Source organism: Talpa europaea (assembly GCF_964194135.1).
Source record: "Talpa europaea genome assembly, chromosome: 3".
NCBI lineage: Eukaryota > Metazoa > Chordata > Mammalia > Eulipotyphla > Talpidae > Talpa > Talpa europaea.
Genome location: NC_140069.1, coordinates 91,152,622 through 91,170,373, shown reverse-complemented (window position 1 = coordinate 91,170,373; position 17,752 = coordinate 91,152,622). Strand labels below are relative to the sequence as shown.

Here is a 17,752-nt window from a genome sequence, read left to right as displayed (position 1 = left end):
ATTTCCGTTAAAGAAAGCAGCGCTTACAAATCTTAGAATTCCTGATCACCCCACCCCATCCTACCTCTGAGCAATGGAAAACACTTCGATCTTTTACCGGGATGTAAAGGTTTATTGCGAAATCACTAGGAATCCTGCAGTGCTGCTTAAAGGAAAAGGGAGATAGGCTGAAGCGAGAGGGACTGAAGCGAGAGGGACTAGGTCTTTCTGCCTTGAGGACACTCAAAGACTAATCAATACTTTTTCCTAATTCAAACCAGATGGTTGACCCAGTTTGCTGTCCCCATTAATCCCATTAACGACTTCAAAGACCTGGTCCCCATCCTCTGGACACCTGAGACAATGAAAATAACTGGGCGACGCTTGTGTAGCATTCGGCCGAGAGGTGCGCGCGGATATTCTCCGGATGCGCTGTGTCCCAGGCAGCCTCTCCTGTTTCTGCGTCTGGCTTGCCTGTGTAAACGACTTTGCCTCCAGCAGGCTGTCGCCCATCAAACAAGTGGAAGTATCAAAACCTAGCCGTCGCTGGCACTAATTCACCGATGGCAAGTTTGCTAACTCAGTTTCTGTGTTGCAGGACTGTAACCCTGGAGACCTGGAGCACCTAAATTGGGGAATATAAAAGTGTGATACTTCTTAGCAAATAGGACCACGGTGGGGGTGCGGATGAGGGCATGATTATTTGGTTGATTTTTGAGTGGACTAGAGGATTAATTTTGGGGGGTGGGACCGGGGAGAAAGAGGACACAGCCTGGCTCCCAAAGGCAAAGGTTGGCAGGGTGCCTGCAGTATACACATCTCATTGACCAGAACCTAATCGCTTCGCAGTCTTTTGGACCCAGGGAAAGTTTTTGGTGGACAGGAATAATTTTACTTACCTGACAAAAAATCGACATATGGCTAGGAAATTGAGTGGGACCAAGAAAGCAGGAGGTGGGGGTGGGGGAGGGCATTTGTAGAAAGCTAGGGAAGGGAGAGTCCACCCGGGAGCCCAGGTGAGGATGCTAGGACTTGGATATCTGTAACTGTCAACGCCCCCCACGCTCTCCTCCCACCTGGCCAACCAGGTTTCTCTCCTTTCGAACCTTTCCAGCCCGAGGTACGCAGCCCTGCAAACTCCCACCCGGCGTCCCAGTGCATTGAAAACCAACCCATAGTCACAAGCTGCAAAAAAGCGGGCGCCCCACCCCGCTCGTCCTGGCCACCAGAAAACCTGACGTTTGAAAAAGTTCACAGAACGCGCACCAAACTAGCAGTGATCTTTCTTTACCCTGAACCTTACTGCTACTTGCACGCTCCTTAAGAAGTAGGTGCACGTTTAACTTTCCTGCAGGTGACAAGGCACCTTTCCTGAGGGGAGTGAGCCGGGCACGCGCCGGCTGCGGAGCTGGGGCTGGGGCTGGGGCTGGCGTGCGCCTTGCAGCGACTTAGCTACAGAGCCTGGAGGCGAACGTCGCTGCCTGCCCCGGCTCGGGGCGCGCCTCTTGCAGCGCTGGCGGCTGGCAGCGGCCGGCGGGCGTGGACGCGCTGTGTGCGTCCAGCCAGCGGTAGGAAGTGGAACCCGGGGCGCGTGGCGCACACTGAGCGGGAGTTTTGGAGGGAGTTTGCATGTGGTCAGCGCTTGGGCTTCTAAGCCAGCCCCCAGCTCACATTACACTCTATTTATAACCTCTCAGAGCCATTTCCCCCTGAAAGCAGTTCTCTGGGACCACCTTCTTTTGGCTTCAACCTCTCCTACTCTTGACATCTGAGTAGCTCGGAGGGAAGCTCCTCCAGGTCCCAGTGTTTATACGTGAAAGAGACTGGTCTCTAGGGCGCTGGGCCGGGATTATCTGAACTCTGCAGAAACGCGAGCGGCTATTGCTTGGGGAGGGCGAAAAAGTTAACACGGTCTCCAGTGAAAAGTGACAGACGGTGGTGGCGTTTGGGACCGCTGCGAAGTCTTCTGCCAGGACCCTGAGACTTGCATGCTATGGAACACCCGCTCTTTGGCTGCCTGCGCAGCCCTCACGCCACCGCGCAAGGCTTGCACCCGTTCTCCCAGTCCTCTCTCGCCCTCCATGGAAGATCTGACCATATGTCCTACCCCGAGCTCTCCACTTCTTCTTCATCTTGCATAATCGCTGGATACCCCAACGAGGAGGGCATGTTTGCCAGCCAGCATCACAGGGGGCACCACCATCACCACCACCACCACCACCACCACCACCAACAGCAGCAGCACCAGGCTCTGCAAACCAACTGGCACCTCCCGCAGATGTCCTCCCCGCCGAGCGCGGCTAGGCACAGCCTCTGCCTGCAGCCTGACTCGGGAGGGCCCCCAGAGCTGGGGAGCAGCCCGCCTGTCCTGTGTTCCAACTCTTCGAGCCTGGGCTCCAACACCCCAACCGGGGCGGCGTGCACGCCAGGGGACTACGGCCGCCAGGCGCTGTCACCCGCGGAGGCAGAGAAGAGAGGTGGCGGCAAGAGGAAAAGCGATAGCTCAGGTAAGGACGCGCCCGCGCGCTCGGGGCAAGAGGGCAGAGAGGTGACAGGGCAGATTCTCGCGCTCCGGCGCGGTGTTCGGGGAGATGGCCCTATCTTGCACTTTCTGGTTTCCCGCGGGGCAGCTTTGGCCGTGTTGTTTGCGGGCACGTGTTCTCCTGGGGCAACGCTAGCAGCCAACAGCGCTACTCTCCAAGGTTTCAACTCGTTTACCAGAGGGTTGAGAAGAAAGGACAAGTGACAGTATGTGAAATCGATTGGGAAGCGTGACCTTCCATTCGAGCTGATGGGTGGAGGAGTGCACCCTGGGCTGCAGCGTCAGCCAGGCCAGCCTGCGTGCCTGTGCCACTCTTAGACTTTTCCCTTGCAAGTTCCTGACTCCAAGTGACTCTTCTTTCCCCGTGGTTAACTGGATTTCCATATTATTGCACAATATTTGGAACTTGCAGTGGAACTTGGCAAAGTGTATGAGAAATAAAAGTTTCAGATTTTTTTTTTAAATTCTGATTTCAGAGTTCTTTAAATAGCACCCTAGTCCAAATGGTAAAAAAAAAAAAAAAAAAAAATCCCTTTCGAAGGGAAAACACAACCTAGGAATACAGAGGATTTTAAGGAATGTGTCATTGAAGCATAAATAAATACTTGGTCAGGCTCTTGAAGAAAAACTTTTCTTAATAAAAGTTGTATTGAGGAGGTGCTAATCTTCAGAGAAAATCTGAGTTTTGAGAGAGGAAATCGTCCTCTAAATGCATATTGTCCAAGACAAGGATTGAGGAACAAACTACATTGGGATAGTGCTGAGGCTGGTATGTGAGGGTGTGCACGGGAGGCCTTGGTCTACATGGGAATCACCAGAGTAACCACTTAAATGGAGAACCTCCCTAAACAGATGCTGAGAAGCACAGTCTGCTAACTAAATTGTAACAATCCAGAGAAACTAGCTTTCCTAGCAACTTCTTAAAATCCTTACTTATCTGTATCATTATGAAATTGTTTTAAAATGCTTTATAATTCGGGGGGCTTTACATTTTCTTCTGGTGCTAGGTGATAGCGCTACCTGTATTTCATCTTTTTGGAAAGTGTCATTTATTTAGTATAATACTTACCTATTTTTCTTCTTTGCGGAATTGGTTTTAATAGGCCTATAAGGTAATTCCAGATATTGGTTTGATGGATTAGAAAAGGTTTATGCTTTATAAAGCTTTAGGTAACATCCCAGATAAATGACCACATATTTCATGTTCCTTTGCAGCAATGATAGCAGTTGTTCTGCAGGGTTAGTATGGATATATTCTTCTGTCACAAACCTAAAGTATAACTCCTTTTTTCTAAGGTTGAGGTGAACTTTTGATGCTTCACTAAAAATTAGTTGATATCTAGGAAAATTACCAGAAGTATCACTCACTTTTTATAATTCTCACCAATTATAAGTGAAATTCTCTTTCTATGGAGTGAGAAGGTTGGTTATTCATTGCAAGAAGGTTACCATCTTTATTAGGGAAAAAAGGGTCAATTTCAGAATGCAGTCCTTTTTTCATCATCTTAATATTTGATGTTTCAGTGTAATTTTTTTTTGGAGATAAATCCCAGTTCAGGGTGCTCAGCACACTTTTGGAATTACCAGAAGTTCCTGAGAAAACTTTGTGATAGATTGTTCCGGATGCCTCCTGAACTGAGTCAATGCACCTAAGTTTCTAGGGCAAGCTGAATTTTCATATAGGCATGTTATTTTGGTTAGCGGGAAACAGAAAAAATGGGATCTGAGAACACCTTTCTTAAGAAAATTAATTATAACAATAGTGCTGCCCTCCTTTGTTCGAAATAAACTGTAAAACAAAGTAGGTTATTTTTACATGTCGAATCTTATAATTGGAGTACTGGAGAAACAAACACACACACAATTCTTAATACTTGGTGCATCAGCTACATTAAGTATTACTAGTTTACCTTTTGAATGGAAAATACAATTCGTTATCACCAAGGATAAATGTTTGAAAGGAACATTTGATTAACTAAAATATCACATTAGTTTCTGGTAAATATGTGTATAATCATTGAAATTAAAATTTAATTTGCCAGTTTCACTATTTGAGTAAATATTTGCTATTCTTTAGATAGAATAAATTGAAGATCTTTTCTCCTCTGATTACTTCACATTTGGTTTTCCATAATTTGCATTAACATCGATTTCATTTCACAGTATCTATGAGTGCCTCTTTCTTGCAGAAACGAAAACAGGAAAAATTACTATAATTTTGTTATATTATTAATACATATCTGTAATTGTTATAGAACAGCTTTAATATTTCCAACATATAAAATTAAATTAATTTCTGAATTCTTGAAATTTTTTAATTGGATAAGTCACATCATGCAGAGTAGAGACCATTTATATTTTGTTAGACTGTTTATAATTACTACGTATTTAAGGTTGAAAGTAGATATAATACATATAAATTCAGGTCAGACTTGGAATCAGAATTCTGTGTTTCTGTATCTAATACCCAGATTGTGTGTGTGTATAACCATGTAAAATTCTATTCGAATTTTAAACACCAGCAAATATTTAAATTAACCCAAGTTTTCATCTATGGTAATGATGCTAAAATTATCAATATAATGTAACACTTTGTAGTGTGCCTTTGCATTAATTTACACTCCCAAACACACATGAACACACACATATGCAAACTCGAGAAGCTCAGCGGTCTAGAAACTAGTATTTGTGAACTTAGGCTTCTACTGTAGTTTATTGACAATTAAAAATGACCAAGTTTAATACAAAAGCACGTTGTTATTTTTTATATGCATTAAACATTTTTGCAACTTTGAACCTGCTATGCTTTCCAGCATTATTAGCAAAACCAACATCTGCCACATCTTCAAAGGAACTCTTAAAAATCAAAACTTTACAACTGTACTTAAAACAATCTATACAAAGCAGGTGATTCTGAAAAAATGTCTATAAATAGTGTGAATTGCTCAACTTCAATTACGTTTGATTGTTCTTCAAGCAATGCAATAATAGGTATAAGCTGTTCACTTTCAGTTAAACCAAACTAGACTAATCAATCTAATTTTAGTTTGTACGTAGATAATGTAGTAAACAAAGATATAAATACTTTTATTCAAATTAATTGAGTATAAGTATATATTTTGTAAAAAAATAAAATTATAAAATAAAAAGGAGTTATTTGGGGGATGTGGATTTTATAAGAGTTTGAATCATTAGATTCTTCTCACTCAAATTGCAAATATTTTATTTATAACTACTAGTTCATCTCCTGGCTATCCAGAATGACAAACAGGTATTATGGCAATAAGATGCTAGAAGTTGAAATACAGAATGTGTTACCCACCCTAACTCTGGTATTTATTATATTGCGAATTTTTCCCCAAATATTTCAATCATCATGTTTTCTGAAAGGAAAAAAAAAAGTTACTTTATTATCATATTGGATTATAGCTTTTCAACATTTATCATAGTATTAATAAAAATAGTCTGTTGAATCTTGATGATTATAGAATGCAGAACGACCTAACTATCTCAAGTTTATTGCATATAATAATCAGTTATTTTCTGGTGTAGTAGATGAATTTTAAGTGTGAACACTTTAAAATGGTGACCTGCCATAAAAAAATTCAAAGTGCCATTGACCTACATGAATGTTCTGAAATGATTACACTCAAAATTCAAGAGCAAACAATTCCTTCAGAATTTATTGTTGGAAACTAGAATGAAGAGAAGCTGAATGCATATAAAAATAGGAATCGGTTCTGGTTTTGTATGAGTATATTTATAGATCACGTGAAAAGGAAAAGCTTTAAATGTTAGGCACGTACTGCTAAAACTTTCATTTGAGCTAAAAATTCAGGACTAAAATATTTAAAAATTTAATATTTGTTCACAGTACTTATCAATGGAAACTGTTATGTTGGCACCTAGTAAGCTGATATCCACTAATAAATTGGGAAAAAAATCTCTCAAGAATTTCCCAGTTTTCACTCTGTTTGAAAGCCTTCACAGCTTTGGAATTTATAATGGATTATAAAACTTATTATTAGACCTACGTAGTCTAAGAAATTAATTTTAAATAGAAATAAAATAGCTAAAAGGATCAACCCACAGATTTAGGGAAATTTGGGAAGTTATTTTCATACTTAATAGAATAATCAATATTTTTCATTTGAGAAATAACCTATGGATGAATTAATAGCTAAATTATGTAAAAAAAGCATATATAAATATACTACATATTTTTGGTATGGGTAGTGTTGCCAATTTTATCCATTTATTTTATTAAAAATTATGGTTTAAAACATAAAACAAGATGTGAGGGAGGGCTTTTTATAGTTCTAGCCAATGAAAAAGCAACATACTTCTACAATGTATTTTATTTTTGGATTATTTTCACTTCAGTAATTTATTTTTTATATTTTCAGAATCTATCTCTTTTGTAATAATTGCTATCATGATTATGAACATCTATGAATGATAAATGCTAAGGATAGAAGAATGTTAGAAAATAAAAATAAAGCACTATCTTCATTATATATTGGTTGAGTTAGTAGTTGTAGATGATTTACTCTGAAATTTTCTGTATTTTTGCTGTATTGTTTTTTATGATAATAAATCAACTTGTGAGGAAAATACATTAGCAAATGAAGTGATTATGGAGTAGCATCTTTTTTTTCTTCTTAATTGTAATTATAAATTAAGAAAGATTAATACTTGAGTGGCCAGTTTAATTACATTTCCTGACCTATTACATTGATGACTGATGCCTATGGAGAAATTAAAAAAAAAAATATAAAATACAAAGACCAAAATCCAGAAAGTAGAAATTGAGGTAGGTATGATATATATTTCCTACGCACTTTATTTAAGTAAGAAGACACACTGAATTGTCACAATTCATTTCTCTATATTATGTGTCTTATTTGTTTTATGGTTTACTTATCAATTTGTAAAGGTTATAAAGAAAATGAGGGTTTTTCTGTTTTTGCTATAATGTTCTTAAATCATTCATCTTGGTGAGGTTCAAAATCCAACTGGAGAAAATGTAAAGTTTTGTGGATTGCGTTATCTTTCTGATGGAGGAAAACATACAGTGGCAACGCTTTCTTCTCTAATGGTTTTCAACTTACATTATAAAAGTGGAGGTTTTTTTTTTTATTTTCTCTTTAAGGAAATTGTGTTAGGTATTATTTTACAGTACAAAATAATCAATAAATCTCTTGATCCACTTGTATATATTTCAGACATTGCTCTAATCTTAGAGTGTTTTTATTTAAAATCACATGACATATTCACCAGTAAATAAACAAAGTTTCTTGGTAAAGTATACATTTTATGTTATTGAATGGGTCAATTATTAATTTTCTTCTATATTTGCAATTTCAAATATACAATGTCACATTATTCATGAAACCATCATTGATCATATTACAGTTTCCACAGCAATGTAATATTTCTGAGTGTATACATGTTACTTTGTATACATTTGGTACTACGCTTTGGATTTTGGTTTGTAAGGTACTGAAAATATTTATCATATGTTTTTGGTCTCTTTCATATCATATGAACAAGAATAACCCAGTAAAATCTGTATTATATGTATACATTTTTGAAAAGGGTTTGTATGAAAGAGGAGAAAGCTTTTGAAAATAATCACTTTGCTCTCTATATACTACACAGATTTCAAATTAATAAATTGGATCTTCAATTTATACATTATTGCTCAGCTTACCTTTAATAGTTAATGTTTTCTTAAAAATTGAATAATTCTAAAACACTGTGTATTTTGGTGACTTAATTCTTTAATCTTTGGAATTTTTACTTTTATTGCAAATATAACAGAAGTTTACTAGGTAATAACTCATGGTTGTAAAAACTTTAGGGTTTTGATTAAAGATTTAAATTTAAAAGCTACTGCTCTTCAAAATTTGTAGGATAAATTCAATTTGAATGTTTGAAATGCACTTAATTTTGCAGTGATTTGTTTTTATCTGATTCCTTTGTAAAACATTATAGATATATTTCTTGGATAGACTTTTGAAATTGTGAATATAAGATGTTTATTTTTGTAGTTTTTAGTGTCTACTGATTTTAGTAGAAAAGTTAATGGTAAAAATAAAATAAGGAGGGAGCTGAATTAACTAGGAATGGCAACTATATTTAAAGCACATTAAAGCAAGCCATTTACATAAAATATGTATGTGTATATTTAATGTATACATACACACACACTAATAGATAAATCCCAATTTAATTTCTTGGTAACAGTCTGAATCAGGGCATCCATATTAAAGACCTAATATGATGTCAGATATTCTAGGTGCAAAATAAAATATGAAGTTTCAAGCACGTAGAGCTGTGTTCAGAGTCCAAGAGGTTGAGGTGATAATCATTGGTAATCATTAAAATCAATTCTGCCAACTCCCCTGCAGTTTTTATATTCCTGTTTTTCTCATCCTCTGCATCATTTTTTCTCTCCATTCTTCAAGAGATTCCCATAATGCTACCGTCAAATAAAAGTTATCTTACATGACTGTAAGCAAGAAAATAATTAAGATGAAGTCATCCCTCAAGCTCTGCAGAAACCTAGGGGAGGGTCCAGCTTAAGTTGGTGGATGCCAGTAGGATTTTAAAAGCCTGAATTTTTGCTCTTTGAAAATATAGTCTAAAAGCTTTGCCAGAAATGACACCCAAATAAAAACTCGTTTTTGCAATGTGATAGCTATTTGCAATTGTAATGGTGAAATGTACTCAGTGTCTATAGGGGAAGTTTCTTACACTTTCTCTACTGTAAGGTAAACTTTTGGATGATTATTCTTAGCTGTTTGAAAAATTAGTAGACTAAACTGAGGTGTTTTCTTCTTAGCTGAAAGAAAAACTTAAAAAGGGCAGTGACTCAGGAGGTGAATACCAGTAATTTTTACAAATTACAGATTTTATTCTGATAGTTAGAACACGCAATTCAGGAAAATAGAATTGGCCCATCAAACGCTTGGTGGAAACGAAATAGATAAACTGTAGTTTTGATTTTGTATGGTACCAGTAATTTTGCAGATTGCTTTTATATATGTGGAACCATCTAAAGAGAGCTTTACTACTTACTGGGTAGATTGAATTAAGTGACATCACTGCTTATTTAATATTTGTCAAAAATAAAATGAGCTCTGAGTATGTTGACTGCCTTTACAAGTTAAAATTTCCTCAACTACTGGCTACGTTTACTGTAGAATTTTATTTCTCATTTGAAATATAAATGGCTTTGGAATCATTCAGCTAGCCTGTATTTAGATAAAAGTTATTCATTCAGACTGAAATGACAGGAGAGCCAAAGGTTAGGCATCCAAATATGTGAACCTGCCGCTGTTCACATTTCCAGCATTACCATATTTATAATGTCCACCTTCAGAGTTCAAGGAATTATTGATGCTTTTTCTTCCAGAATTATACTTTGTCCTTGAAAGTAGTGCTTTACCAGTTTTATTCCTGGATTTCCAGATGTTTGGGAAAAATTTAAAAAAGCAGCAGCATCATTTTTTTTTTTCATATGTACCCATTAGTTGATAAATCATAAGGGATTGATCTTATTCTTAGTCATCCTCTCAGGTAAATTAAAAAAAATTAGGTGGCACACTCAAAGGGATAGTTGACAAGTTTGCTCATCACACTTTGATGGTGTGCTGTATGCAAGTAAAGCAACCCAAGAGGGTGCGTCACCCAGGGCCTGCCCACAACTTGAAAACATTCCTCTCTCTAAACCTGGGGGAACAAACAGGGAGCTTTTACCAGAATCTATTGAGAACAGCAGGACAAAAACTTTCTTATAAAGTTAGAATCTCAGGTGGAAGATGGTAGATGATATCAAGTGTCATCCAGCAGCCTATCTTCATGGCCTCCAGTCTCTTTCTGTTGCCTTCCAGTAGCCAGGCATAATCAGAAGACAGAAAAACAAAGCACACAACTCTCAGAGGATCAGATTCATAGAATTCGATCTGAAGGAATGTTGCCACAGAGGAGAAATGTTGAGAGTAGATCTGAGCAAACATGATGTCTTGTTCTGTGTTTTATGATCTGTGATTTAACATCTCTGCACCTTTTTCTAAAAATTAAAGGGAGTTAATAATTGTAAAGCACTTGGGGCCTCCCTGGTGATGCAAGGGGTTAAGCACCGCACTATGAAGCAATCGCAGCCTCTGCATCACAAGTTCGATCCCCGGCCCAGCCAGGGAGCAACCCACATGGCACAGCAGACCTCTCCTGTCTCGCCCTCTGCTTCCCTCAGCAGAGTGTTTTAATCAGTCTGCCTGTTCTGTTCCCCACTCTATCTCTGGTGAGTCCTCTCACCCTGCATATCTCTGGCCTGTACCCCAGCTCTTGTATGCATAAATAAGTAAATCTTTAAAAAAATAATAATAGTAAAGCACTAGAACACTGGCTCAGTATGTGTTAATTGTTATTTTTATCATACATAAATGAAGGTGCATTTATTTAATGGCATGCACCATCTGAAAAAACTTTGTTATGTCGCCTTTTTATTTGTATTTTACTACTAATACAGCTATAGGAAATTTTCCTTGCCTAAAAAAAATGCTTAAGATTAAAAATAACCTGCAACTATCCTTAAAATTTAAGTCACATGCCATTTTCCTGAAATATAGGGCGAGTTCTAGACAAAGTTGTGTAAGGCACTCAAGTTACTTTTATCACCCTTGAGATTCCTAAATCATAGCACCCTTTCTTGGGTGTCTCCTGACATTTCTCCATCAAAAAACTGTTTTCAAAAGCAGTGGGTAAAGGATATTTAGTTAAAAGGGAACTGAATTTAAACCAAAGAGATTCAAAGATGCCATTAAAATTGTCAGCCTTCATTTCAGCTGTTAAGGTAGGAGGGTCAAATGACATTTTTTCTGCTGTGTAATGATGATTTTTCCATAGAGCATTTATATATTGTACCTCTTCGCTAGTATTACATGGTTCCATTTAGAGACCCCCATGAATAGCAGATATGCATCTGCTACTCAAAACTAACAACCTATAAGCACACATAATGTGCATAAAAATTCTATATTGCTGATGAATTTTTTTCAAAAAATAATTTATTTGTGTTTTATTTATATTTAATAACCCTTGAGAATTAGTTTTCAAGTTGAAGCAATAGAGAACAAAACTCCCAAGTTGGCAGTGCTTGGCAATCAGTTAGTTTTCTTCTTTAGTTTAATCACCTCTCTGCAAGCACAGGTCAGTGTGGGAAATTCAGAAATGAATGTACCTCAGAGAAAAATTTAAAGTATTATATGTGATGGTATTTGGCAGTTGCTTTTGAATAAATAGTAAAATTGAATACTGTGAGTATTAAAATTCTAAGTGCCTAGAATTAAGTGTTTCAGAGTTCCTAGATTCAGAGCAATTTGATCCTGAATTATGAGAAATTCAAAGGAATAGTGATTGCTTCTCAGATAGATGATGGGAAGGCCAGGAGAAAGTAGAGCGAGAACAGGAAGAACAAAACACTAAATGCTCAATAACAAACAGCAGTGACAAGAAAGGGCCCACTGTGTCAACTAATTTGTTACCCTGGAATTCAGGGTAGACATGATTGGTTAGTTTCTGAATGAGTTTTGAGCTTTCATGTTTAAGTAGATCATTAGAATCAGAATAATCAAGACACTAGAAGAAAACCAAGGTACCTTCCCATTCATTTAATGTATTTCCTAGATGAGAAAATAGGTCCAGAAAAGTTAAGTAACGTCTGTTCATTCAGCCAAGTAGTGGCAGCTGAACTTCCATATCCTGACTTCAGCCTACTTCCCTTTTAAGGAAAATCTCATAAAATATTTTGAAACCTTACATTTTTAGTCTTCCCAATAAAAATAAATCATTTAAAATGTTGGCTACCGCTTTTGAGTGAATAAAATGGAATTTGACAAAGTGCTTTGCTTGGGTGTAAACTACCTCTCTCTGAATCCGATTTTATGATTACTTCAGTCCTTTTTCATTCTTGTTTTATGAATATAAACACTGACATGTTTTCTATTTCAGTTTTCTAATGATGTAGTTCTTGTTATCAATAACCAATGTGCCTGAATATTTTTGACACCTCATACAATAAGCAATAGCATTTTAAAGCTTAATATCTGGTAATATGCAGGAGTACTTTGTTATAAATTCAAGGAGAAAAACATTTTGGGTAACCATTTGTGAATTGAAGAACCTGCTTCCTGTTTAAAAATGTATTTTCTACAAGGAAAATTTTTAACGAGATTTTTTGTGTGTGTTCAGATGAAGTAATGAAAATAGTTACAAGCAGAAACCAAGAACTCTCACTTGTCTCAAGTCATTAACTTTATCTACATTCTTAGATAGATATTGAAGTTTATTTTTTATTTGAACACAATCCTCCTGAACAGAATATTGTCTAAACTATTAACGACTATTTTGCTTATGCTAATCAGATGTGCTCTCCTAGTTTCTTCTCTTCTACCCATACCCATCTTCTCCACAGTCTGTAAACACCAGATTCATCCCCAGGATAATGAACTGTATAACCTCTGCAACTCTCTAATGCTGATCTCTTATGCTAATTCTAGATCTTTAGTTCTTACTAGACCCTCAAAACACAATATTAAGCATCCAAAATACAGTTGGTTTTCCTGATAATCTTTTTGCTCTAAACACAACTCCACTCCCAAAATTATAAAAACCATCCTCTTTTATATCATTAATTTTAATTTACATTTCAAATCCCTTCACATTAATGACCTCAATTGACAATTTCTCCTTCTCCACTTGATTTACATTAAAAACTCAGTTATGCTACTTTTTCTGACGCAGTTCAGCCCAATCCATTGTATTCTACATCCTTTTATATTGTCCTATCCCTGCTTTGATGCCTGTTGCACTTAATTTAATTTTCTACTCAGAACTCCTGATGTAACTCTCTTTTGAGTAAATTTATCTCTTTACAGTCTTCCCTAACGGGATCATATTTTGACCTTGTCATTCTTCTTGGAGTTCTACATTAAACTAAAATTATTCCACAATATAAATGTTTAATTATACACTTTGATGAGAAAGTTGTGTGGAATATTTCTTGACTGCAGCTCTATATATTGAAGTATCTATGTTAGGAAGTATCAGAACACTGTTTTAAACTCTTACTCATTTAGCATTGTGTTCCAAAGACTATAAAAATAATACTTTGCTAGGAAAGTATTGCTGTAAATGCATTCACTTATATCTGTTTATATATATATATAATGTACAATTCTATATTTCTAATATATAATAGATATAGGTATCTGATGTTAAGCAACATTTGGTTGCACACAAGAGTCAGTACAAATAAAACCTAGCAGTTGTCACTGGTGGACATTACCCATTTCTTGTGTTAAGTATGTTCCATCTATAACCATATAACTCAGTCATTGAAGACTGTATTGACCAGCTAAGCCTTTTTTTTGATATTGGTTTTGCTTTTATTTACCCTGTATTTCTTCAAAAGGGTTTTGTACCTATCCCTTCTTACCTCAATTAAAAAGACATACAATTTAAAAAAAGTTTTCTTTTCCAATAATTGTAAATTAACATGCAGTTGTAAGAATTAATATGGAGGGATCTCATATACCTTGTACTCATTTTCTCTCAATGCTAATATCTTGCATAATTATAGTATAATTATTGATATAATCTACTAGTTCTATTATATAATTATAGTATAATTATTGATATAATCTACTAGCTCTATTCAAGTTTCTCTAGTTTTCATGCACTCGTGTGTGTATATGTTTAGCTCTGTTTATTGACAGATTCATTTTGTATTTTGATTCCATGATATCTTTTTCCAAATACATATTCATTATTTTCATTAAAACATGACTGATGAGATCTCAGGTCAGCACCACCTTACATGGACATTTGCATTTTCCTCACCTCATTAATGTCTATATATTCCATAACAATAGACTTAGATTATGTCTTGTGATTCTTTTTGTTGTATATATTTCACATTTTTACCCTTTGATTTTATTTATATTTATTTATTTTGAATATTGAATTGTATTTAATCTGGGTTACTACATCTCAAAAGGAAGGTATACTATAATAGTCATAGCATCACTTGAAATATGTGTATTGTCTAAAGAGAAGATGATACTACTTGAAATATTGAAGCAAATAAAAAACAAAGGTATTCCTGGCTTCTTGAAAAAAAATATCTATGGCATGATAACATTGTTTGTTTATTGAAAATTAATTAAATATCTTTTGATGTAACATTGCCCTATAACATTACATGTGTTTCAGGTGTGTCTCATTATAAATCAACATATATGTACCATCAACATGTATATATGCCATATTAAGTTCACCATGGAAACAGCCTGAGTGCCCAAGGACAGAGAAGTAGGTCAGAAAAATGTGGTATATTTGTATATGTGTACGTGTATATATGTGTGTAATATAATATATACACACACACACACATATATGATATACTATTGCTATTTGTGACAACTTGGGTGCAACTGGAGAGGATAATGCTAAATGAAATAAGTCAGAATGAGAAAGACAAATACAGAATGGTCTCACTTAATATGTGAAATATAAAGAAACATAGTCAATCAGAAACAAACCAGTAATAAACTATTAACATCTGACTGCAAATATGAGGCAAACAGAGTACGGGTGGAGCAGGGTAGGGAAAAGGCCCAGTGGAACATGGTGGAGAATTATGGGGGCACAGGTGGTAGGTGGGATGTGAAAGTATACATTTGTGGAGGTTTGAAACTATAACTCCAGGAGCAGATACAGAAATGTAAACCTGCTTTGTTTCAATAAATACAACATGTAAAAACTAGTCTAATTCTATTCTTCACCATACAATTGACAAATTTTACTTGCCTTACCCACCACCTAACCCCTTATCTTCTAGTAATTTGGTCTTTTATTCCATTAATATGGAGCCCTATATTCTTATCAAAAGGAAATTAAGTAACAGGTAGTATGTCAATAGGGTTACTGAGTAAATGAGACATGCAGACAATGTGAAGTTATATTATGCATTATTTTTGCTTTATTTAGTTCAATTGTTTGGTTTTCTGTACTGCATAAGTGAAATCAAGGTGTTTGTCTTTCTCCATCTGACTTTTTTCACTAAGCATAATGCCCTCTAGGCCCATTCACATTATTGCAAGTTGTAGGAGCTCATCTTTTCTTTTTTTATAGCTGAATAATTTTCTACTGTGAATGTAGACCACAACTTCTTTATCCCAGCATCTGTTGATGGGTACTTAGGTTTTTTTCCACTCTTGGCTGTTTTTAATAATGCTGCGGTAGTACATACACACCATGGACTATTACTCAGCAATCAAAAAAGATAAACACGTGCAATTTGCAGCAACTTGGATGGAGTTGGAAGGGATCATGCTCAGTGAAACAAGCCAGAAAAAAAAAAAAAAGAAAAATACTGGATGGTCTCACTCATAGCAGGAATCTAGAAAACCTAAATAAAATAAGGGACCAGGAAAAAGAATAACTATAATAAAGAAAAAATCAACAAGCAACAAGCAACTATAAATCAGACACACACTACTAGGGGTGGGGCGGGGAGAGGAGGGATTGGGGTCAAAATCAGGGGGTTGCAATTTATGGGGAATATAAAAATAAAAAAAAATTAAAAAATAATCCCCATTATTGCTGCTTCAAAAAAAAAATAATGCTGCAGTGAACATGGCACATATCGCCTCAATTTAGCCTTTGGAAAGGTTATTGTCGTACTTTTCTTTTGGTGTGGATTCCAGTATTGGGTTAGCTGCACAGAAGTGCTTGGTTAATCCTATTTGGACATAGAAGTGCTTCACTAATGAAGAATAAATTGTCTATATTAAAGGTTTTCTGATACTTGGTTCCACACTCCACTAGTAGGGTTAATCCAAAAATTTTTGGGTAGGTCTTAAAGCAGTTAATGAGTATCCATTATAAGTAATTATGTGTGTTTGTTTCTGGTTGAATATTATGGATCCTTCTAAAGTGAAATGCCTTTGATTATATATTTACCATTTGTGGAATAAACAAGGCAAAATTATGTCTTTATTATAAACATTCATAATTATGCCTTTATTATAAACATTCATAACACAGTTTAAATTGCAAAGTATCTATACATTTAAATAATTTCGGGATGCTAAACCCAAATTCCTGTGTGAGAATTTTTCATTCCACTATTTTTGTTTGTTTGTTTGTTTTGTTTTCTACTATTTTTTTACTTTTTAACATCCCTGTTTATTTTTTTCTCCCCTTAGGTGTGGTCACCATAGTTTTCCCACCATGAAAACACCCATAGTCCTCTACAACAGTCTATTGTCTTCTCTCCCTCTGTTTTCTACACTTCCCCTCTTATAGTCTTTGCCTGGTTCTTTGTTTGATTCTCTAGATTCCATATATAAATGAAAACATCTGGTATTTACCTTTCCCCCGCTGGTTCACTTCATTTAGAATAATCTCTTTCAGTTCCATCATGTTGCTGTGAATGGCCTGAGTTTGTCTTTTTTGATTGCTAAGTAGTGTTCTATTGTGTATATATACCACATCTTCTTGATCTACTCATCTCTTCTGGGGTATTTAGATTGATTCCATATCTTGGCTGTTGTCATTCTCCATTTTTAAATGAGACATGCTTTTCTATAGTCATTGTGTGCATTTTTGTTATGCATTGTTGAACTTTCCCACATTCTACAAGTCAAGTATTTTTAGCATTTAAAATTAACAAAGAGAGAACATTAAATCATCATGTAATTAGAAAACATACAATAGTAATCAATCTGCATTGTAGTATTAAGTAGTGATACAAATACTTGATTTGATAAAACACATTTTCAAATTTTTCAAGTAGACTGAATTTAAAAATTGAATATTCTCTTTTATGGGGACATTGATACATGATGTTGATTCAAACTGTGATTCCTTCTCTGAGTATGACTGCTTAAAATATTCAAACAGGGACCTCCCTGGTGGCCAGTGGTTGAGCACTGGGTTGCGAAGCTGCCCACAGCCTTTGCAGCACCAAATAAATAAAATAAATCTTTTAAAAAAAAGTAATTAAAAAATATTCAAACAATGGCTCCTGATTAGAGAATGTGGATCTACACACTAAGTAACCACACACGAGGCAATCTGGCTAGTGAGGAAAGAGCAGTGATAGTAAGGAGTGAATAAACTAGAAACATCATCTTACCTATTATTTTGAACATAGTAACA

General features: G+C 35.9%; 1 protein-coding gene across 1 annotated transcript in view; it reads left to right on the top strand.

The window, feature by feature from the left end:
* Window positions 1–1,972: 1,972 nt before the first annotated feature.
* MEOX2 (mesenchyme homeobox 2) overlaps window positions 1,973–17,752 on the top strand; it is a gene marked incomplete at both ends in the record, with an annotated part of 67,490 nt that continues 51,710 nt past the window's right edge. The window contains one exon of the mRNA XM_084229564.1: window positions 1,973–2,486. Within this exon, the coding sequence (XP_084085690.1) occupies window positions 1,973–2,486 (514 nt within the window). The remainder of the gene's footprint in view (window positions 2,487–17,752) is intronic.